Source organism: Struthio camelus, chromosome 3, assembly GCF_040807025.1.
Source record: "Struthio camelus isolate bStrCam1 chromosome 3, bStrCam1.hap1, whole genome shotgun sequence".
Taxonomy (NCBI): domain Eukaryota; kingdom Metazoa; phylum Chordata; class Aves; order Struthioniformes; family Struthionidae; genus Struthio; species Struthio camelus.
The window spans coordinates 103,521,058-103,540,290 of record NC_090944.1 but is presented as its reverse complement, the minus strand read 5'-3'; the positions used below and the strand labels follow the sequence as shown (position 1 = coordinate 103,540,290).

General features: G+C 41.0%; 1 protein-coding gene across 2 annotated transcripts in view; it reads left to right on the top strand.

Moving 5' to 3' along the window:
- The window catches only part of ZNF318 (zinc finger protein 318), a 29,819-nt gene extending 19,863 nt beyond the window's left edge, over positions 1–9,956 (top strand). For both annotated transcript variants that reach the window (XM_068939434.1, XM_068939433.1), the window contains exons 6-10: positions 632–918; positions 3,915–4,118; positions 4,604–4,703; positions 5,758–5,876; positions 6,368–9,956. In XM_068939434.1, the coding sequence (XP_068795535.1) occupies positions 632–918; positions 3,915–4,118; positions 4,604–4,703; positions 5,758–5,876; positions 6,368–9,805 (4,148 nt within the window). In that variant the 3' untranslated portion in view covers positions 9,806–9,956. The remainder of the gene's footprint in view (positions 1–631; positions 919–3,914; positions 4,119–4,603; positions 4,704–5,757; positions 5,877–6,367) is intronic.
- Positions 9,957–19,233: the final 9,277 nt, after the last annotated feature.

Below are 19,233 nucleotides of genomic sequence, written 5' to 3'. Positions count from 1 at the left end.
CTTGAGAAAGCAATGGCCTAATTAGTGTACTAAAATTAATTATGTCAAAATTCGGCTGTTAAACTGAAGCACGCAGTTGCTCAACTTGCACCTTCGCTGACAGCTTGATAAGTTAAATGAATTATACTCTCTGCATTTTAGTGTTTCTTCAGAAAAAGTGAAAAATGCTAACTGAATACTCCGTCAGTGTGCCTTTCAATTTTTCATGAAATCCTCTCTGGACACTACTTTTTCTTTTATGTCATTTTCAAACTTCTGCTTGACCCAAGTAAATATTCATTTCCCTCACCTCTGGAAAATGGTCCTTTCGGGATTTAATTTAAGATTAATTTACGAAACAAGTTTGCTTGTTTGGTCACACAAGAAAATAGAGATTATTAAATTGGTTCCCTCTCTTGAGGGTTGCAGTGCTTCTGTTAAGGATGGCTTTAATATACACCCCTATAGAGGTGAATCTTGCAGATCTACTGATGCTGTACCTTAGAGTTAGTTCTACCTTCACAGCCTCTTAGTCAAAATTTAACCATAATATTTTATACCAGTATTTTACTTGTTGCTGGAATAGTTATACTGGGCTTACAACTTTTTTTCTGTTGCATTTCCGACTCTTTTACTTCCTTGATCGGCTCAGGAGAGATGTTGAGGAAGAAACGTCGCGAGAAGGATGGACACAAAGACCCCTTGTTAGTTGAGGTGAACAGGCTACAAGAGAATATTATGAAAGAGATTTCAGAGCTGCATAAAGAGTCTGATGCAGCAGAGAAGAAACAATCTGAGCTTGATAAAGTAGCCCAGATCCTGGGGATTAACATATTTGAAAAACCCCGGAAACCGTCTGTGGAAACCAAAGATTCCTCAGAAAAGAACAGCAAGTCAGACAGTACAAAAGGTCTGGAGAAAACATCTTCCTCCAACAAGGTAAAGTCTTCTGGCTTGCATGCTATCAGTCTTCCCACTAGGAGAAGAGGGCACTGGGGAGACAGCTGTTCCCAAACATTTACTAGAAGATCATTTAATGTCATTTGTTATCACATCTCATATGTTGATTTTGATCATTTATGCAGGTGAGAATAAATGTGTCAGTGTTTATAATTTCCCTCAGGCTTTGTGTAGTCCAGTACCACTTACTGTTTTTGACCTTGTTTTTGTTGAGTTGTTGGTTGGTTTGAACAGTAGCATGCACGTTTGTAGCAGGTTGGCCTCAACAAGAGGACCTCCATAACAAGAGGACAGGTGGTCTTTGTTTGTGTGGATGGCTGCCCAAGAGGAATGCTTGTAGCAGCAAAACTCTGTGAGTTTGGAGCATATTAGTCTTCTCACCAAGTGAAGATGTTAAAAATCAGAGCGAAACTTCGATATGATTGTTAGCTTAACATCATTATTACATACATGCTACACATTCTCTGTTAAGAAATGTCGGTATGCATCATTATGGTCTCTCTGGTATGGTCTGCACTTACGGAGTGGTGGAGATCCCAGCATAGGCTTACCCATTCCAGGAGATAATTTTTACTCTGAAAGTAGCATATGTGATGACAGTAGCATGTAAAAGGTTATGTATGTGTTCAGGAGACTGATTATCCTCCTCTTCAAGTGTAAATATGGCAGGTATAGCTGGTGGGAGGTAGTAGATGCTTTTTGTGCAGGCCTGACCTTACTGTGCATTTTGCAGAGAGGAAGGGGTTAGAAGGGAAAGAGGTATGTCCTTACAAGGTCACTGAAATCGGTATCCTGTAAACTTTTGCCTATGCTTTGTTTTGGTCTGGCTCAGAGAACTCATCTAGTCTTTCATTTTAAGGCTTGTTTTTGTATTTTGTTTTTGTTGTCTCTTGAAATATCGAAGTCGTCTGGAATTCTCTCATTTTCACAAATCATTTATAACAGGCACAGAATCATAAAACTAAAGTGAGCAAGAGTGTTTGTTTAATCTCACAGCATATTAAGTTATCTTGCTTTCTTTTCTTAAGATACGGCATGCATGAATGTATCTTTTATTATTTTAAGTTCTGTTGTTTTCATTCTCTAAACCCATAATGACTTGATCCCTGCTTCATAGTTCCTTACTTCAACATGGAAAATTCTGTGCTCTGGCTGGAACATATGATATCTTCAGATATCTGTAGGCGCTAAGGATGCTGAGCTTGGTCTTTAAGATTCACCCTGTAATTCTGATGGTTAACTTCTTTTTTAATGGAAAGAAAGATGGTGCAGGTCTTTTTACACTGACATCAATTGACTCGGCCAGGCTAAGGGCAAGAACATGTATATGCGTTTCTGTTTATTTGCAAGCTACCTTACGGTCCCTTGCTGCTGAACCTGTGTTTGTATGTTATAGTTACACAGTCATTGCAAAGGTGAAGCTCTAGCCCTGTTGTACCAGTCAGACAATCTGTTCTGGGTTCTAAACAGCGGCAAATTGTAAGGACCTCCTTGAGATTTTTCTCCAGTTTCTGTTGATATTGAGGTGAGATGTTGTAATCTGCATGCCATTCGCTTTCTGCTAAATGTAGAAGTACGAACTGGGGTTAGAGATGGCTGTCGCCTATTTATCTGAGAAGCATTGTCTTTTTAAAAGTTGTGATTGAGATAGCGTTTATAGGATATACTCTGTGTTTGTGTCTGTAAATACTAAATAACACTTCTCAGACATTGTGAACGTCCTTTCTTGCAATTCCTGTAGATCATAAATTGATCTTTTCTTGTTTGAGAGAATGTCAGCCTTGGGTCCTTGTAGCAAATATTCACTGGGTCACTTCCTACTTCATTACTAAGAACAGGACTGGGTTGTGATGTGGATGTCTGTGGGGTGCGTAGCAGCCTGGGTGTCTCTTCATTGTTTGATTTACGGTGTATGTTGCCTACAGTGTTGTTAATAGGAGAGAGAATCCATCCCTGTTTATCAAAAGGTATTTCATGTAAGGCAGGTGTTTTTTTAACAGTTCTGCATCTGCTTCAGTAAATTTTTTTGGCACCAATATTGAATAACTTGAACATTGTGCAACCAACTTGGGCCTACTAAGTTAAGATGTTATTTTTCCCAGACGGCCATGCAGGTTAGAAGTGATAACATGACGGGCTTTCAGCCATCCAAAATGGAAGTGAAAACTCAAAATTCACAAAGTACTATCTAGAACTGATCATCTAAATCAGCAGGGCTCATTCGCTGTCTATTTCCAGGATTATTTGTTGTGCTACTCTGAAATGTTAGTGTTTACATCAAGATTCTGAGCTAAACACACTAATTTTGGCTAGAGTCCTGAAATGTCTGTGTTTCACCGCGTGGCGTCTTTCTGTACAAATCAATGCAAATCTAAATATGACACCTTTAAAGCGCAAGAGGCTTCACCGTATTTGTCTAGGTAATTAACAAAACACCATGTTTCCCTAATTGTTAAGCAATGAGTCTTCTGGAGAATTCAAGTGCTTTCAAATAATCTGATTAAGCTGACTGAGTTAAATACTTCTAGTCAAATAACTCACTTCCTTTTTCATTCTGCTTTCATCTAAGCTACTTTTACAGTAACCTCTGAATGCTTCTGGGGGAACCCTTTTAGGTCTTCCTGTCATTGTTTGGCTAGTATTGTAAACTGGGACTATTCAGATCTTTACGTGAAACCCATAATTGGGAAGGGTGCATGCCATAGGGGATTTGTTCATTTGGTTCCTTGGTTACCTGCCAACCATACAGCCATTACATCTGGGAGCCTTATTGGAAGCTCTTCACTGTGGCCACGCAGCATCTTAGTCGGCAATACCAACTCTCTGAAACGGTGGAATTAGCCTGGGCGCTGAAAAGCAGGTGATATATATTTTTTTGGGGGGGTGTGGCTTCTGCTGGAGGCAGGTTCTGAGTTCCAGAGCATTGTGTGCGTCCTACTGTGTCTTAGAGAAGTGTTTCCTTTTGTTCAATATAGGAGTCAAAAACAACTAATGAAAAATCCAGAGGTAGAAGCCCGAAGCCAGCAGAATCCTCTTCGCAGTCATCCAAACATCCTTTCCAGCTGGCCAATATTTATGAATACTATGATGCAGGGAACCATTGGTGCAAAGACTGCAATACCATCTGCGGGACCATGTTTGACTTTTTCACACACATGCATAATAAGAAACACAGACAGGTATGTGCCAGGCTTCCTTCACTAAGTGCATTTCATATTGCTATAAAGACTTGACACTAAAACATGCATCACAGAACTACGTTTTACAAGAGCCTGAAGTAGTAATGAACCCAAGAAGCGGCTTATCGAGTTCTTTTTCCCTAATGTAGGACTTCAGCAGTTTGTACAACTACCAGAGTGTTTTGACTAGTGTAAATGGGGCTCTTGTGTTCAGTTCACTTGGCATCTAGTATTTGAGATTTTTGTTTCATATGATATCTGCACTTTGATCTCATTCATATTTTACCTTTTTCACAGGCTGTTTTCTCATTGTAAATTTCAAAAGGGGAGGGGAAGGAGAGTAAAACATAAATCTTGTAAATATTTGCACATTGGTGGTTTTAGTGCTCAGTGTTCTAAAAGGATGTTAAAAAGAAAAGAAACAAGTGTGCTTGCCTTGTTAGTGTAATGTATGAGCCTGTATACCTCTGTCACTGTGCAAATAGACCCTGGATCCTTACAACAGACCTTGGGCTTTGAAGACCCAGAGTGAGACCAAGCAAGACTCCATAAAACGCATCGATAAGATAACTGTTCCTGCCAAAGGTATGTTAATTTTTTTTTTTCACTTGGGTATCATCTCCCTTTGCCCTCCAGCAGGTTCCAGTTACTCAGAGAAAGGAGAACTTTATTTTAGCAGCACATATAGGTACCTTGTTATTAGGCAAATGGCAAGTGATTTCATTTGATGTTCTTGTGGAAAAGGTCATGGAGCAAGAGTGTAGGGAAAAGAGCATAGTTATGTTCCTTTTAGTGTTTTGTTTTGACTTCTAGGCAACTTTTCCTTTAGTGTGGTTCTGAGGCGATTTTGGCTAACATTAGGATTCAGACTATATAAGACTACAACGGTTTAGTGTGTTCAGGCAGATCTTATGCAGCACTTCATATAGTCTGCAACAGACTCTTCCTTTCAATACGTTTTGCGTAGAATTGTCCCTGAAAGCTCAGTGCTGTGTACTTGGTAGACTCTGTGAGTAGAGAGAATCTAAGAAAGCCATAAGAAAGGGGCTGTAAGTGATTTGGCAGTTCATATAAGAATAAAAATCTGACTGAACACAGTGGTCTAAAAAGGCCTGCCATTGATCAGCATTTGCCTATTAATCTGTTACTTATTAATAAGTTCAGATCTCTAAATTTGTAGTGTGTGCCCAAGAAAGGCATGCACTGCTGTGTGTTAGAAAACCTGTAGCGAGTTTTATAGACGAAAGGATGCAGTCTGCTAAACTTCAATGAGAATGCAGGTGCTTTTTATAAACCAGGTGTTTAGTATTTGAGCAGACTACAGCACAAAATGGAAAATACATAAAGACTGTAAGAAATACTAACCAACTTGAATAGGGGATAGTCTTAAGATGATGGAAGCACTAAAAATAATTTTCTGAGCCATAATAATTAGGCTTTTCATTTTATACATTTGCTCCTGGTACTGGCGGTTCCCATCCTGTAAGCATAAGGGGAGCAGTATTACCCATTCCAAAAGTGTGAACAGGAACATTGCTGGAGGTTTTGTCATTGTTATTTGATATATTTATTTGACTTTATTAAAAGCTTGCCATTTATTATGTTCTGTTTCTCTGATTGTTTTCTTCGGCCATTTCAGGCTCTGAGTTTCTGATTCCCATCACTGGATATTATTGCCAGCTCTGCCATGAATTTTTTGGAGATCAAATCTCAGCAGAGCAGCATGTGAAGAGTCATCCCCACAATGAGAAATACAAGGTTGGTACCTGGTGTACCAGGAGTGAGTTATTCCTTTTGTTGTCTTACTTGCTTTGTCTCTTTCTCTTTCCTTCTTAAGAATTACATTTGACTCCTCAGAGTATGTATATTTGGTTGTCTTCACTGTATTGTACTGAACTAACCAAGCAGAACTTCCCACTACACAGAGACTAATCTTTCACCTGTATGAAGTTCAAACTGGGTTTAAGTCCCAGTTTTCATTTCGAAACTCTTCCGTAGAGTGACAGCACTGCTGCAAGCCAGCACTTCACATTAAATTACAGAACGTGGGGCTTAGGGCATCTCGATATCTTGGTCGGAAGAAGTTTTCTGTTCTCTTAGCATTGAAAAGGCACTTATTTAACAAGTCAAAATTGTTCCAGAGCTGTGATATATATATATATAGATAGATAGATATAGATATATATAGATATAGATATTTTTTTTTTAATGAGAAACAGTTGCTAAGATTGTGCCATTTATTTTCACAGAAATACATAGATGAAAACCCACTCTATGAAGAGAGGAGGAATCTAGACCGTCAAGCTGGATTGGCTGTAGTCCTAGAAACAGAGCGCAGGCGGCAGAGCGAGCTGAAACGGAAACTAGTTGAGAAGCAGAAAGAAGAGAAGGACGAGAAGAAAGCAAAAATAATAAAGAAAGAGGAAACAAAGAGCATCCCAGAGCTTGGAGAAGGGACTAATGAAACTCAGGGAAAAATAGATTCTTCTGGGCGAAAAATGGGTATCAAGCTTAAACTGAAGAAGGAAGAGAAGAAGGAGGAGAAAAAAGAAGAAAAGAAAGAGGAATCAAAAAAGGAATCACCAAGTCAGTCTTCCTTTGGAAAGTTCAGCTGGAAAAAGGCAGAGGATAAAAACTCAGGAGCAGCTATCTCAAAGGAGGAAAGTATAGAGGGAAACAAAGAAAGAGAGGAGAACAAGTGTCAGTCTGGAAAACCCCATGCCAAGCCCATTGAAATCAAGCTGTCTGGGAAAACTGTTATTCCACACACTAGTCCATGGACACCAGTTGTTTCCACATCAACACAAGCAAAAATTTTACCCACCCTACCAGTCCCCACTATGATTTTCAGAAAGTCTGCTACTGCAACAGTAAGCAAGCCAGCACCTTTGAACACCTTCTTGTCCATAAAATCCTCTGGAGCTACCACCAAACCACTGCCAGTGGTAAAAGAAACCAGTGCAGATCTGCTGCTGCCTCCAGATATTATCTCAAAAGCTTTTGGCGGAGAAGAGGTGATTTTAAAAGGGGCAGAGGAGGATTTGAAAGCAGCAGAGAAAAATGAGTCTCCTCAGACTTCTGATATACCACCTCCGCCCCCTCCTCCACCAGCAGTCCAGCAGGCAGCTGTCATCCCTGCAGATGAAGTAGCTCCAGGTGTGTCTGAAAGTGAACAGACAATGCTGGCAATGCCTGTGAGACCTCCTCCTCCACCACCACCACCTACTGCTTTTAATGAGCAGGTAAAAAAAGTAGAGAAACGAAACTCTTGCTTGGCCACAGCCAATGCTAAAGATCTCTATGACATTTTCTACAGTAGTGGTGGAAAGGGTTCAGCTGACAGCAAGCTTGCAAATTCAGCACTTCCAAACGGAGAAAACTCTAACCTAGGAAAAACTGTAGACGTGCCTGCCATTTCTAGAACAAGTAATAGTTTATGCTCCCTGAAAGAGGATTCCCAGAATGCAGTTACTGAATTTAGCCAAGTCCACTCAGCTGGAAGAAGCTCAGAACTGGAGAAAATTGAAATCCAGGAGACTTTAATACTTCGTAGTGAGATGAGCCCTGATGTTGAAAATGGTATTCAGGAGGCCGTAGGTCAAAAACCCGAGACTCCTCTTGCAACAGACATTCGGACTAAATTGAAAGAGCAGGATTCCTCACAGTGCAGTAATCAAGTAACAGGGAGTTGGGTTCTTGGTGAGCATCAGGCAGAAATGAGCAAGAAGCCACTCCAGCTACAGCCACCAGAAATACCAGTCACAGAATTGCCAGAAACAAAAACTGATTCTGGTATCCAGTTGCCTGCAGAAATGGGACTTGTGGATATAGCAGGTGGAGAGCAAGTACTCAGTCAAGAACTCGGTGATCTGCATCCAATAGAGGTCCAAGAGAAAGTTGGACAAGGAGATGCAAATAATACTGCAGTCACTAAAACAAATATTCGTGGTACCCTGGAGAAAGATGCAGAGATGAAAGATTGGGAAGTTAGAAGAGTAAAGTCTGAGCTTAGCGTAGAACACCCAAAGACTGTGTTGCTTGAAACACAGAATGAAATTCAAAATTTGGCAGATTGCCATTTGGTAGAGGAAAGGTTAAGTGCAAGTTGTAGAACCAATTCAGAAACTGACAGTCCAGGCTCGCTTTGTGATTCTCAGAACTCATCAGAAGAAAAAGCTTTAGTAGCAGCAACGGCAGTGCAGAATTCTATTGGTGCCTCCTTAAAAGACGTAAAATTGAAAAGCGTAGCTTTGGAAGTATCTCAGTCAGAAGTCCTTGGTGAAGGTCCCCGGATTTCAGAAACCCAAAATAAGATGTTAGAATTGACAACAAGCCCAGGTGAACGGGCCACTTCCAGAACTAGCAATGGAGAAGAACAGGTCATTGTGGCTAGTTCTTGTGAAAGTGATTGGGAACTATCACATACTCCAAATGTAGAAATAAAAACTGTTTCTAATGAAATTAGTGCTTCAGAATTGACAAAGATACAGCCAGACATATGTCTCGCCACCAGAGAAACTACAGGTAGTGTTTTAGAAGCACAAGAAAAGGTTAGATGTGAACCTTCAGACCGTGCAGTATTAGATAACCAAACCGAAAAGCGGGAAGTCTCATGGTTAGTCAACTCCTGCACAGCAAACATTGTTGAACTCAGATCCAGCGTAGAATTAGTAGTTGAAGTTGGAAAAAATTCATTAGGACATGCTGGATCTAATGCAACGTTAGGTAACATTTTTGTCAAAAGAGAAACAAAAGAAGTAGGCACTGTAGGTTTTTCTAGGGCTCACTCTGATGTTGTCCAAGAGTCAGTAGTTGCTCTATCAGCAGATTTTCATACAGGGAATCTTTCTGAAGGACCTATCGACCCTACAGAAATAAAGCATGAGGCTGTAAGAACCTCATCAGGCAACGACTTTCATCTGAATACCACTCACTTGGGATTTAACACTGAGCAGTCTGAAAGTATCTCACCAAATATCAGTGTGGACAATGAGAAAGATTCCTTGAAATCAGAAGATGTGAAACACAGTGAGACTCCCTCCCAGAAAGCAGAACTAGAGTTCAAAAGCATTGATTTCCATTTGGGAGATACTAAGGTAAAACGCGAACACTTCAGTATCCTTACAGCAGGCCTTTTAAAAGAGAATACTGAAATTGTCTCAAAACAAGAAAATATGGCATCCATTAGGCTGGAGTCCAGTAAGCCTAGCAAGGTGGGCATTGAAAAATCAGTGGATGAAACAGACATTACTGATTTTGTTACATTAACTTCTGGTAATCGAGAAGACAAATTTTGCACCCTAATTTCTAAAACAGCTGTGTCGCAGCTTGGATTGCAGTCCTCAAATAGTAATACTACAGAAGTGGTCATGCCAGTTCTAGAAATGCAGGGCATTTCTCCCATGTCTGAGATCCTTCTGCAAGTGGAGGAGAGCAAAGGTGGCACTGTTGAAATGCCATCACTGAGTTGTGATGGAGACAATACAGAAAGTCAGGCTTCTGGGCATATGGAAACTTTCCTTCCTGGACTCGAAGAAACACGTGGAAAAGAGGGTGGCTCAGGAGGCAAGGGAGTACGCACCATCCAGGGCAAGAAGACTGAGCAAACAGACACTGCTGACAGGAGTTTGGAAGCTACAACAAATTCAGGAATTGCTGAAAGCTTAGCAGAAAGCCCAGTGGGTTGAAATGAACCCAGCCAGCCCCAATATTTGAGGAGTCAGAGCTGGGATTATGTATATGTTTTGGGGGTTTTTTGTTTTTGTTTTTTTGTTTTGTTTCAGCTGAGGGCTTCAGTTGTATTTTGCATCCTGCAGAAGGACTCAAGTAAAGTGAAACTTACATCATCAGAAACCAGACACACTTTATTCTGTACATAATTAATTGTGTAAAATGTTTTTTCATGTGAAATTTTCTGCCAATTTCTTTTCTACACTCTGCTATTAAAATGGAATCTCTCGTTTATAATGCGTGCGTCTTTGTTGTTTATTTTGACAATTCTCGGATGATTTCCAGCTCACCCTGTTTCAGTCAGTAGCATTGTGAGTAGCCCGGTCTCTGGAACAAGCTCAAGAACAGCAGTTCGGAACTTAAGGAAATGGAGACTCTTGCAGAAGAACTAAAACTGAAAATTTCTTTAAACTGTAATGCATGAGTTTTTTTACTTTCATTGTTTGAAATGCAAAAAATGTGATTAGAGGTTTTTTTTGTTTGTTTGTTTGGTTGTTTTATCTGTCTCTGTGATTTGTAATTACTGTTGTATTACATCTGTGCTTAAGCTGTTTCATTGTATTGTATAAGCACATGTATGGATGCCACATCACTAAGCAAGGGGAGAAAAACTATCCTGGCTGGCTTTTGGAGAAGAAGACTAATCGGTAAGGCTCTGTGGCCTGACACCTGGACCAGACATTTTGAGGTCACTTACATGATTTGAAATGGGCTTTGTTTCATTGTACTGTGATCCAGTAACTATTTGTGTTAAATCATTTAGCAGCTGACCAGCTCTGAAGAAGCAGAAGATCAGAACCGTGGTGTCAGGAATTGGACTCGCTTCATGTGATACAGCACATGCATGCCTACCCTGAATGGTCCTTGAGCTATTAAAAGCTCTAGTGTGATGGTTCTCATTTGTATAGCTTGTTAAAGACTAAAGTATTAAATGTGTTTGCTTGGATAAATATAACATTTTTATTTGTAAATTGTTTAAAAAATAAACATATGGTGGTCAACAAAGACTTTCTTATTGTTTTTTTTCTTTTTTTTAACTTTAGGAAAGTGTTTTACTTCAATTAGTTTCTAAATCCTGTAGTAGCCATTGAAACTGAGAAACTGTAGGCAATGAGGATCTTCAACAGCTAGCCTGCTCAGTAAAAGCCTGATTTATTCCCAGCTGGAGTCAGTGGAAAAACGTCAATCAACATCATCGGTGGAAATTTATTTGAAGTCCTGAGCGTTATGTGAGGTTGGGGTGGGGGTAAGGAACCAAGCAGAGTTTGCATTTTTGTAATTGCTACCAGCATGTGAACCTCCAGAGGGGGAAAAAATGACCTTGTTTCTTGTTTCCATGACTCTGTGTAAAGAAGGTATGAAAGGTTTTTCAGAATTGTTATGGTAGCTTTCCTATTAGAAGTGAAGAACTATCTAAGCTGAGTTTGGAAAGCTAGTGTAAACGGTCAAATCGCAAAAATAAGATCGTTAATTAAGAAGGGAGGAAGGTTTGGAGAAAGGTTTTTCCAAGCTGTTCTTACAACGTTAACCAGTTAGATGAAGTCTTTTATCATTGCCCTTCTTTCTTCAACTAACTGTTTGCTGTCAAAACCAAAGAAAACAAGGTTTGACGTGCTTGATACTTTTTAAGTTAAAATGGTAGCTGGGTAATGAGTAGAGACTGCGTAAACCCTATATAAAAAGGGGCTTTTGTAATTTCTATTTCTTCCACAAACACTTTTCTGATGATACATGTGAGCTTACTGGATGACGAATGACAGCTAAATTTCCCACTGCCTTCCTCCTCTTTTTTCTTTTTCCATTTTTCTTCCAATTTCTTTGGTGAAGTGCCTAGTCCCTTCTAAATCCACAGAGGAAGAGGGGAACTAATTTTATTGCCTGCCTTGTATTGAGCGATGGCAGTGCAGGGAGGGGAGATATGAAGGAAAGGCTGAATTTTCCATACTTCTGCATTTTAGGTGGTGCTGTTTTGGAACACAAACATGCTTTTTGGCTAGCTTCCATTTCCAGATTTTTTTTTCCTCAAGGTCTTGGTGTTTGCAACATTAAACAGAGAATCCTTTGGACAATCATCTTGAGACACTCTCATTCAATGCTGCATTGCCTGTGTGGGATGTACTCTATTGATTAACTTTATTTTTGGGGAAAGGAAATCAGTATCTAAGTCCAGCATCCTTTTTCTTTTAATGTACTCTCCCACAGCTGCTTCTACAGGTAGTGGTGTTCTTTCACGCAGAACATAACTGGCCACAAATGAAGAGCAGCTAGCACTGGGGGAAAGCAAGGGCTTTGCAAGCAAGAAACTAAGAACTGCTACTCCATGTTTGTTTTCAGCTTTCCATAAGCTGCACCTTTGTATGATACAAATAAAATAGTATTTCTTTTTATGCCCTTTCATCAAGTAATTGTTCATTTGTCCCTGAGTGGAGTTGGGCTCTCTGTTCCAACTCTGGAACAAAGATTGATTTAGTGTGTTTTGAGGTAGGAGTGAAAGGTGCTCCTCAAACTGCTGGACTGGGCAGGTACAAAATGGTGGATGCTGTACACAATGATATCTGGGCAGACTGGTTGATAGAAGCTTAACACTGTCTTGCAATTTCATGAAATGGCATATATTTTTATTTATGTTTTTTGTTTTTGTTTTTTTGCTGTGGTTTGCAGAGGCATGCAGTAAATGATTTATCTGCTGTACTGATCCCCTGTGCTGGCAGAGCTGTAGCATAGTGCACTGACTGGGAAGCCTTAAGTTCTAGGCTGGCCTTGGATTCTTGACTCCAGATCCTCAGGAGGAGGGGTGAGTTATCAGAGGGGATTTATTTGTGTATCTGAATGGTGCAATACCTCTCCTTCCTGACCTAGTTCTCTGAAAGCTGCGTAAGGGGTAAGAAGTTACCTCTCTCCTGATTTTTAGAAAGCTGCTGATAAGTGAATAAGCCTAGTTTGAGTTTTTCTTTCTTTACGCTGCTTCAAACAAGGCACAAACAGCTAGTAAATTCAAAGGGCAATGGATTAACTCTAAGCATTGATTTCATGCTGCAACCTTTAGTTTGCCATGATGGAGGCTAGCAGAAAGGCCTTGCCCCTGGATGAAATTTGTTGTAGAGCAGGGCTTTATTAAGCTACAGTGGGAGAGGAGCCATAGAAAAGCTGCTGCTGTTCTGTCAGTGAATATTTTAAGCCCAGGTGTTTTTTAATACTTCTTCAAATTCCTTTTAAAACCTATGGTTCTACTTAGAAAGAAGCAGCCTTCAAATATTTAGAAACTGTAGAAAATTTTAAAAACAAAAGTCATGTTTTTGGACAAAATACACTAAAAGAATATACTGTGGTGGTCTCTTAGGAGCATAAATCTTGCTTTTAGCTTGCTGAAGTCTTGTCTTTTAGATTTAACTAAGCATCAGATAAGGGTTAGGTTTGGTTTGGTTTTGTTTTAAAGGGCTATGTGAGCAGGGAAGAAATGTATCAGTCAGCATTCTGTTACTAATTTTTGCGAAGTGTATTTATGTCTTGGTGATAAAAATTAGAAGTAGTCGGCTAAGATATAAGGTTTCTGTCACTTTTTAATCTTTGCCAAGAGTAGAAATAAACACCTAATTCTTAGCTAAGGGAAGCTATACAAAGATCTTAAATTTTGCCCATAGAAGTAGATAATGAGAAAGGGGACAATGACAAATTATTTTTTAAGGCTGGTAAAGCCCAGGCAAATTATTTTTTCTAAGGCTGGTAAAGCCCAGGGAACATCTTCAAGAATTTCAGAAATGCAGAGTGAAAATAGGTGATGTTAGCAGAAATCTATTTACAGAAAAAAAAAAAACCAAAACCCTACAATCATCCACCAAACGAGCGCACCCCAAAACATGATAAAATACTATTTCTTTGGTGCATTAACAGGCTTAGAGTTTATCTCTTTTTTTTCCCCCCAAAGTCTGTATCTTGATTAGCAAGAATATCTGCTTACCATGCTGTGGAATACACACTTTTTTCCTCTGAAGAGAAGAAGGGCAAGAGAGATTCAACATGAAGAAACAGAGATGCGGGTCATGGACATCCTTTATGTCAGCTATTTTCAGCCAATATGGACATATTCTTGGCTGTAACCAACTTGAACAAAATAATACAGCTCTAGACTGCTATATTTTGCCTTAGAGTTGGAGCAGAAAACTGAGGATCCATATTTAGTGTTAGTTTCTCAGTTTTGTTTTGTGATCCCACGTCCAGCTCCTCATGGGCTGTCTCATTGCTTGTAGTGAGAAGGCAGGTTACCATATGCTAGCAGTTCTCCTAGGCCCTGGTAAAAGTAGTCAAGCTGTTGTAATATTTCCCATGAAGCTTCTACAGCAATCAGGGAAGCAGACAGTGGAGCCATCAGAACTGCTTATTCTACTTGTTAAGACAGGTGGCAGAGAACAGTTGAATAGCTGTAGTGAATAAAACTTGTATCAAGAGCTGCTGCATGGGAAACAGTATTCCCTTTTACCAGTAGGCTGACTGAAGAATCTTCAGTGTGTGGACTGCAAAGCAGATATACAAGGTAATGTTTTCAATTCATATTAAATATGATTTTTCTTCAATGAATTGCTTTTTTGGCAGCTTTAGCCAGAACCTACAAACACTGAAATATTACCAGTCATTTGGGATACTACCCTGTTTGGTTTAGTTACAAACTTCAGTTGAATGTATAAACAACATAACACTTTAGGAGTGATGGTAGCTATGAACAATAGGAAAAGCCCTGTAACAGCTACGCGATAAAGAAATGGTACAGGTGATCCTCGTATCAGTACGCCTGTTAGCTTGTGTTCATCTCTTGTCAAATATGAAAGATCAGAAATTTAGTGAAAATTGCCAAATGATTAAAAGAGAGAGTGGCTCATGTATCTTTCAGGTACACAGCTGAGTATTTAGAAATGTTTAGAAGAAAAAAAAAAAAAGAAAACAAAGGTTAGTTAGCAAAAGAGTATCAAGCACTGCTTTTCCTCGTAAGAACTGGAGGCTTAAATGCAATTAAACCCATGTAATATGGTGTTTTCCAAGTAGATTTTACTTTTTATGCTAGCGTATTTCATAATTCACATTTGATGTATCTGGCACTTGATAAAAGATACAGGAGTGGACAGGCAGCCTGCTTCAATCTGGCTACACATCTGCAGAAGAGAGATCATCTCTTCTGTAGATGGAGCGATACTAAATGACCTCTATTATTGCTATGACAAATTTGTTTCAGATGCCAAAGAAGTCTTATAGGACGAAGGTCTCTTTCAGGTTTGTAAGATGAAACCTTTTCCTCTGCTTTGTAGGCTTAGCATCCTAGAACAAAGTATCAAATCCAGAACTTTTATGTATCTCAGTTCTTACAAGTATACATCATATGTTCAACTACAGCTGTTTTCATTCTGCATTAAGCTTGCCAGAGATCTAGACTGCATCAAAAGCTTTGGGTACTGAAAGCTTTTGATGCAGAGGGGAAGGCAATTAAAGGGACCTCAGACTTGGGAATAGAATGATCTACTAGCAAGCAGGATGTTTAGGATGACTACTGAGTTTGCTGTAACAAGCCCATTCCCTTTGCTGGTTTTCGGTTAATCTTCACAGGGGCTGTGAAACTGCTATTTGGAACTGTTGAAGCACTGGAATCCTGTTGTGAAAAGGTGGGTATAAGATTTGCATGCATGGAACAGTATCTCTTTCTCTTCTCTTCGATAGGTGGACACATTCTTTTATAAGATCTTAGGCTTTTAAAATTATTATTAAAATGATTAATCTGTGAGGCTTTTTCTGTATTGTTCATGGTTAAACATATTGTTCATGGGTTTGTCTGTAATGTAAGTTCTTTTGCCAGCCTCCAAGACGACTCTGTAATATGTGGATGCTTCCCTTCTCTTGATTCAACAGTACTAATTTAAAACAAACATTAAACAGTGAGTATGAAATAACTCTGGACCCCGCGTGCTGTTTGTTTAAAAATCATTATCTAAAGATTAAAAAAAAATGCAGGTCACTTTAAGATATTAATAATGGCAAGAAGGAGGCTGGATTCTGAAGCTTCTTGATTCGTAAGGCCATTGCTGTTGTGTCAGGACTAGATAACAAAGTTTATATACCTTTTGGAAGGTGTTCACAGTATGGAAAAAGATATTTAAAACTCTTGTCTCTATACTTAATCTGGAGTCTTTCACCTATCTGGCAGCCGAGCTACCATCTTAAATTATTCTTGCAAATTTTTTTCTCGTATGTTCAAAGAAGCCCCTTGTTAACTCTGTTTATCATTATTTCACCTGAGGGAGAGGCCACTGTTTTTCACTAAGAAAAATGTCCTGATATCGGCTACCAAGCATGTAAAAGAATAAAGGCAAACACCAGACAGGCTGTTCTTTTGCATAGATTTATCATAGCTACTGATTATTCTAGAAAATAGCGCGTATGAGGTTGCTTTACTGTGAGTAGATAGGTTTATCCTGCATATATATGCGATGAGAAAATGCAGAGTAGCTTGGTGCTGCTGCTTGGTGAAAAAGAACACTTAAAAATGATAATTTTCCCCACATAAGCCCCAAGTCCCCCCCACCAAAGCTCACCTGTTTCCTAGGCAGCAGTGCCTGTTAAGTACTCTTTCCTATCTGTATACTCTTAAGAATTGAATTGTCAGCTCTCTGCTTGATGTTATGTCATAGATTCTGAATTTCCCATTCTCCTTCCTTAATTAGCTATTGCCGAGACTGACTGGTAAACTAATTACCATAGCACTGAAATCCTTTGCCTGGCTAATAGGGGAGTAATAAGAGAGTAATCCAGGGATGGGTTCAAAAAACCTATCAATGACAGATTGCCAATATTCTCTTCCTTGAATGAGACATGGCAACATATTATTCAGTAAAAACCTGAATTTTCAGCAGTTCATCAAAATGTCCAACTTCTAACTTGCTCAGTGTCTGCTTCTGCCCTACACACCAGCAGGTAGGAGCTCCTTAATGGAAACGGAACATATTCCAGTGCAGACAGCTGCCTGAGCCTGTTTGCAGACTTGGGCAAGTGCAATAGTGGTAAAGAGTGAGCTTTTCTACTTGCTCATGGATTATTCCTGGTGGTGATCTTAAGCCTAACTTTACCTGCTTCCCCTCCTGCGCAAGTAATGAATGAAAGCCTGAGAGCATGGGAATGGAGAACTGCTCCAGGGAGAAGAGGAGGAGCAGCATAACGAGGAGGGAAAGCAGAAACCAAAGCTGCAAAGTAGCAGACATCCAGCTGCTCTGGAAAATAAGCTAAGCATATTCCTGCTGATAAGGCATTGAGGAGAAATTCATCACCATGCAAAGGCTGCATTTTAACCTGGTTCTTTGGCAAAATCATCTACTGTCTGCACTAAGAGGGAAGTGTTGTTAAGAGCTGCTGAATCTGGTAGCCCAATAGAGGTGAGGCTGGTGCAGCTCCACGTCCTCAGATCAAGCCAGTAGCAGGACTGAACGTGTATTCCCAATAGACACATGCACGTGTGTATGCATGTTTGTGTGCATACACACAGCCAGCCACACGGATCAACACAGCACTCATGCAAATACAAACAGCACCAGCAGCCTCATCCTATTCCCCTCTCTGGCTTATCTGCATGAGGGTCCCTTAGTGGCAAAGGGTCTGTAATGTAAGTTCTTTTGCCAGCCTCCAAGAAGTCTCAGGGAATGAGGGTCCCTTAGTGGTCCCTTAGTGCTCTGCAGAGAAGGACCTGGGAGTCCTGGTGGACAAGTTAACCATGAGCCAGCAATGTGCCCTTGTGGCCAAGAAGGCCAATGGTATCCTGGGGTGCATTAGGAAGAGTGTTGCCAGCAGATGGAGGGAGGTGATCCTGCCCCTCTCCTCAGCCCTGGTGAGGCCTCACCTGGAGTACTGGGTCCACTTCTGGGCTCCCCAGGACAAGAGAGACATGGCACTACTGGAGAGAGTCCAGTACAAAGATGATCAGGGGACTGGAGCATCTCTCCTGTGAAGAAAGGCTGCGAGAGCTGGGCCTGTTCAGTCTGGAGAAGAGAAGACTGAGAGGCGATCTCATCAATGTGTCCAAGTATCTGAAGGGGGGGGGAGTGTCAAGAGGATGGGGCCAGTCTCTTCTCCGTGGTGCCCAGCAACAGGAGAAGAGGCAACGGGCAGAAACTGAACCACAGGAAGTTCCATCTAAACCTGAGAAAAAACTTCTTTCCTGTGAGGGTGACAGAGCATTGGAACAGGTTGCCCAGAGAGGTAGTGGGGTCTCCTTTGCTGGAGATATTCACAACCCGTCCGGATGTGATCCTGGGCAATATGCTCTAGAGGACCCTGCTTGAGCAGGGAGGTTGGACTAGGTGATCTCCAGAGGTCCCTTCCATCCGAAACCATTCTGTGATTCTGTGAAAATACGAACATATATAAGATATGGATCCTTCACATAACAGGCCTTAGAAACTCAGTCTACCCAGTAGCTTGCCTGGGATCCTTGGTCTCCCCAGCTGCTGGCAGCTGGACATATAGGTGAGTCCTTGAGGCCTGCAGCCCCCTTCCAGTTGCTGGGACTCAGACCCCCTCACACACACGCCTTTACAGACATGCTCTGGATCCCCCAGTAACTGGCCTTGGACACAGTCTCTGCAGTAGCTGGCCCAGGATCATCAGTGTCCCCAGCTGCTGGCACCTGGACATAGGAGCCACTGAAGCCTGCAGCGCCACTGCGGCTGCTGGTGCTCAGAGCCCCTCGCACACACCAACGCAGATGCACACAGACTGTGGATCCCGGCAGTAACTGACCTTAAGGCACTCAATCTCCAGTTGCGTCATGCACAGAGACACACACACACGCACACACAGGTCTCTCACTTGACACCCCTCTCCCCCAGACCTTCTGTTCTCTCCAGCATCTGGCCCAGACTTTACGGCTGTTTCGATACCTGACTTCCAAACCTCTTCTCCTACTTGCCAGTTAGTCTGGCTTGATACTCACTAGTGATTGCACACTGACACACACTCCCACACAGTATGCATACACTCTGGTATTTCCAGTTGCTGGTGCCCCAGACACACAGACCCCCCGTGTCCCTTGGACCTGCTCCAGGTGCTGGCACTCAGACCCTCACTCGCTCCACTCTCCTCAGTTGCTGGCACCATAGATGCACGAGCCCTTATGACGTGTGGGCTAACCCCAGTTGCTGGCACTTACGCCTCCATACACACACATACTGATAAAATAGCATGCCCTCACCCAGGAAAATAGAAATGGAGTTTAATGAGAAGACAGGACAGACGGTAGTGATCAGCTAGGCAATGGTACTGACCTGCAAACCATTTACACATGATCCACTCTTTGTATTCGCTTATCTCTTTATTGTCCCATGCTTGTTCCTCCTAAAATCGCTTTGATCCCTCC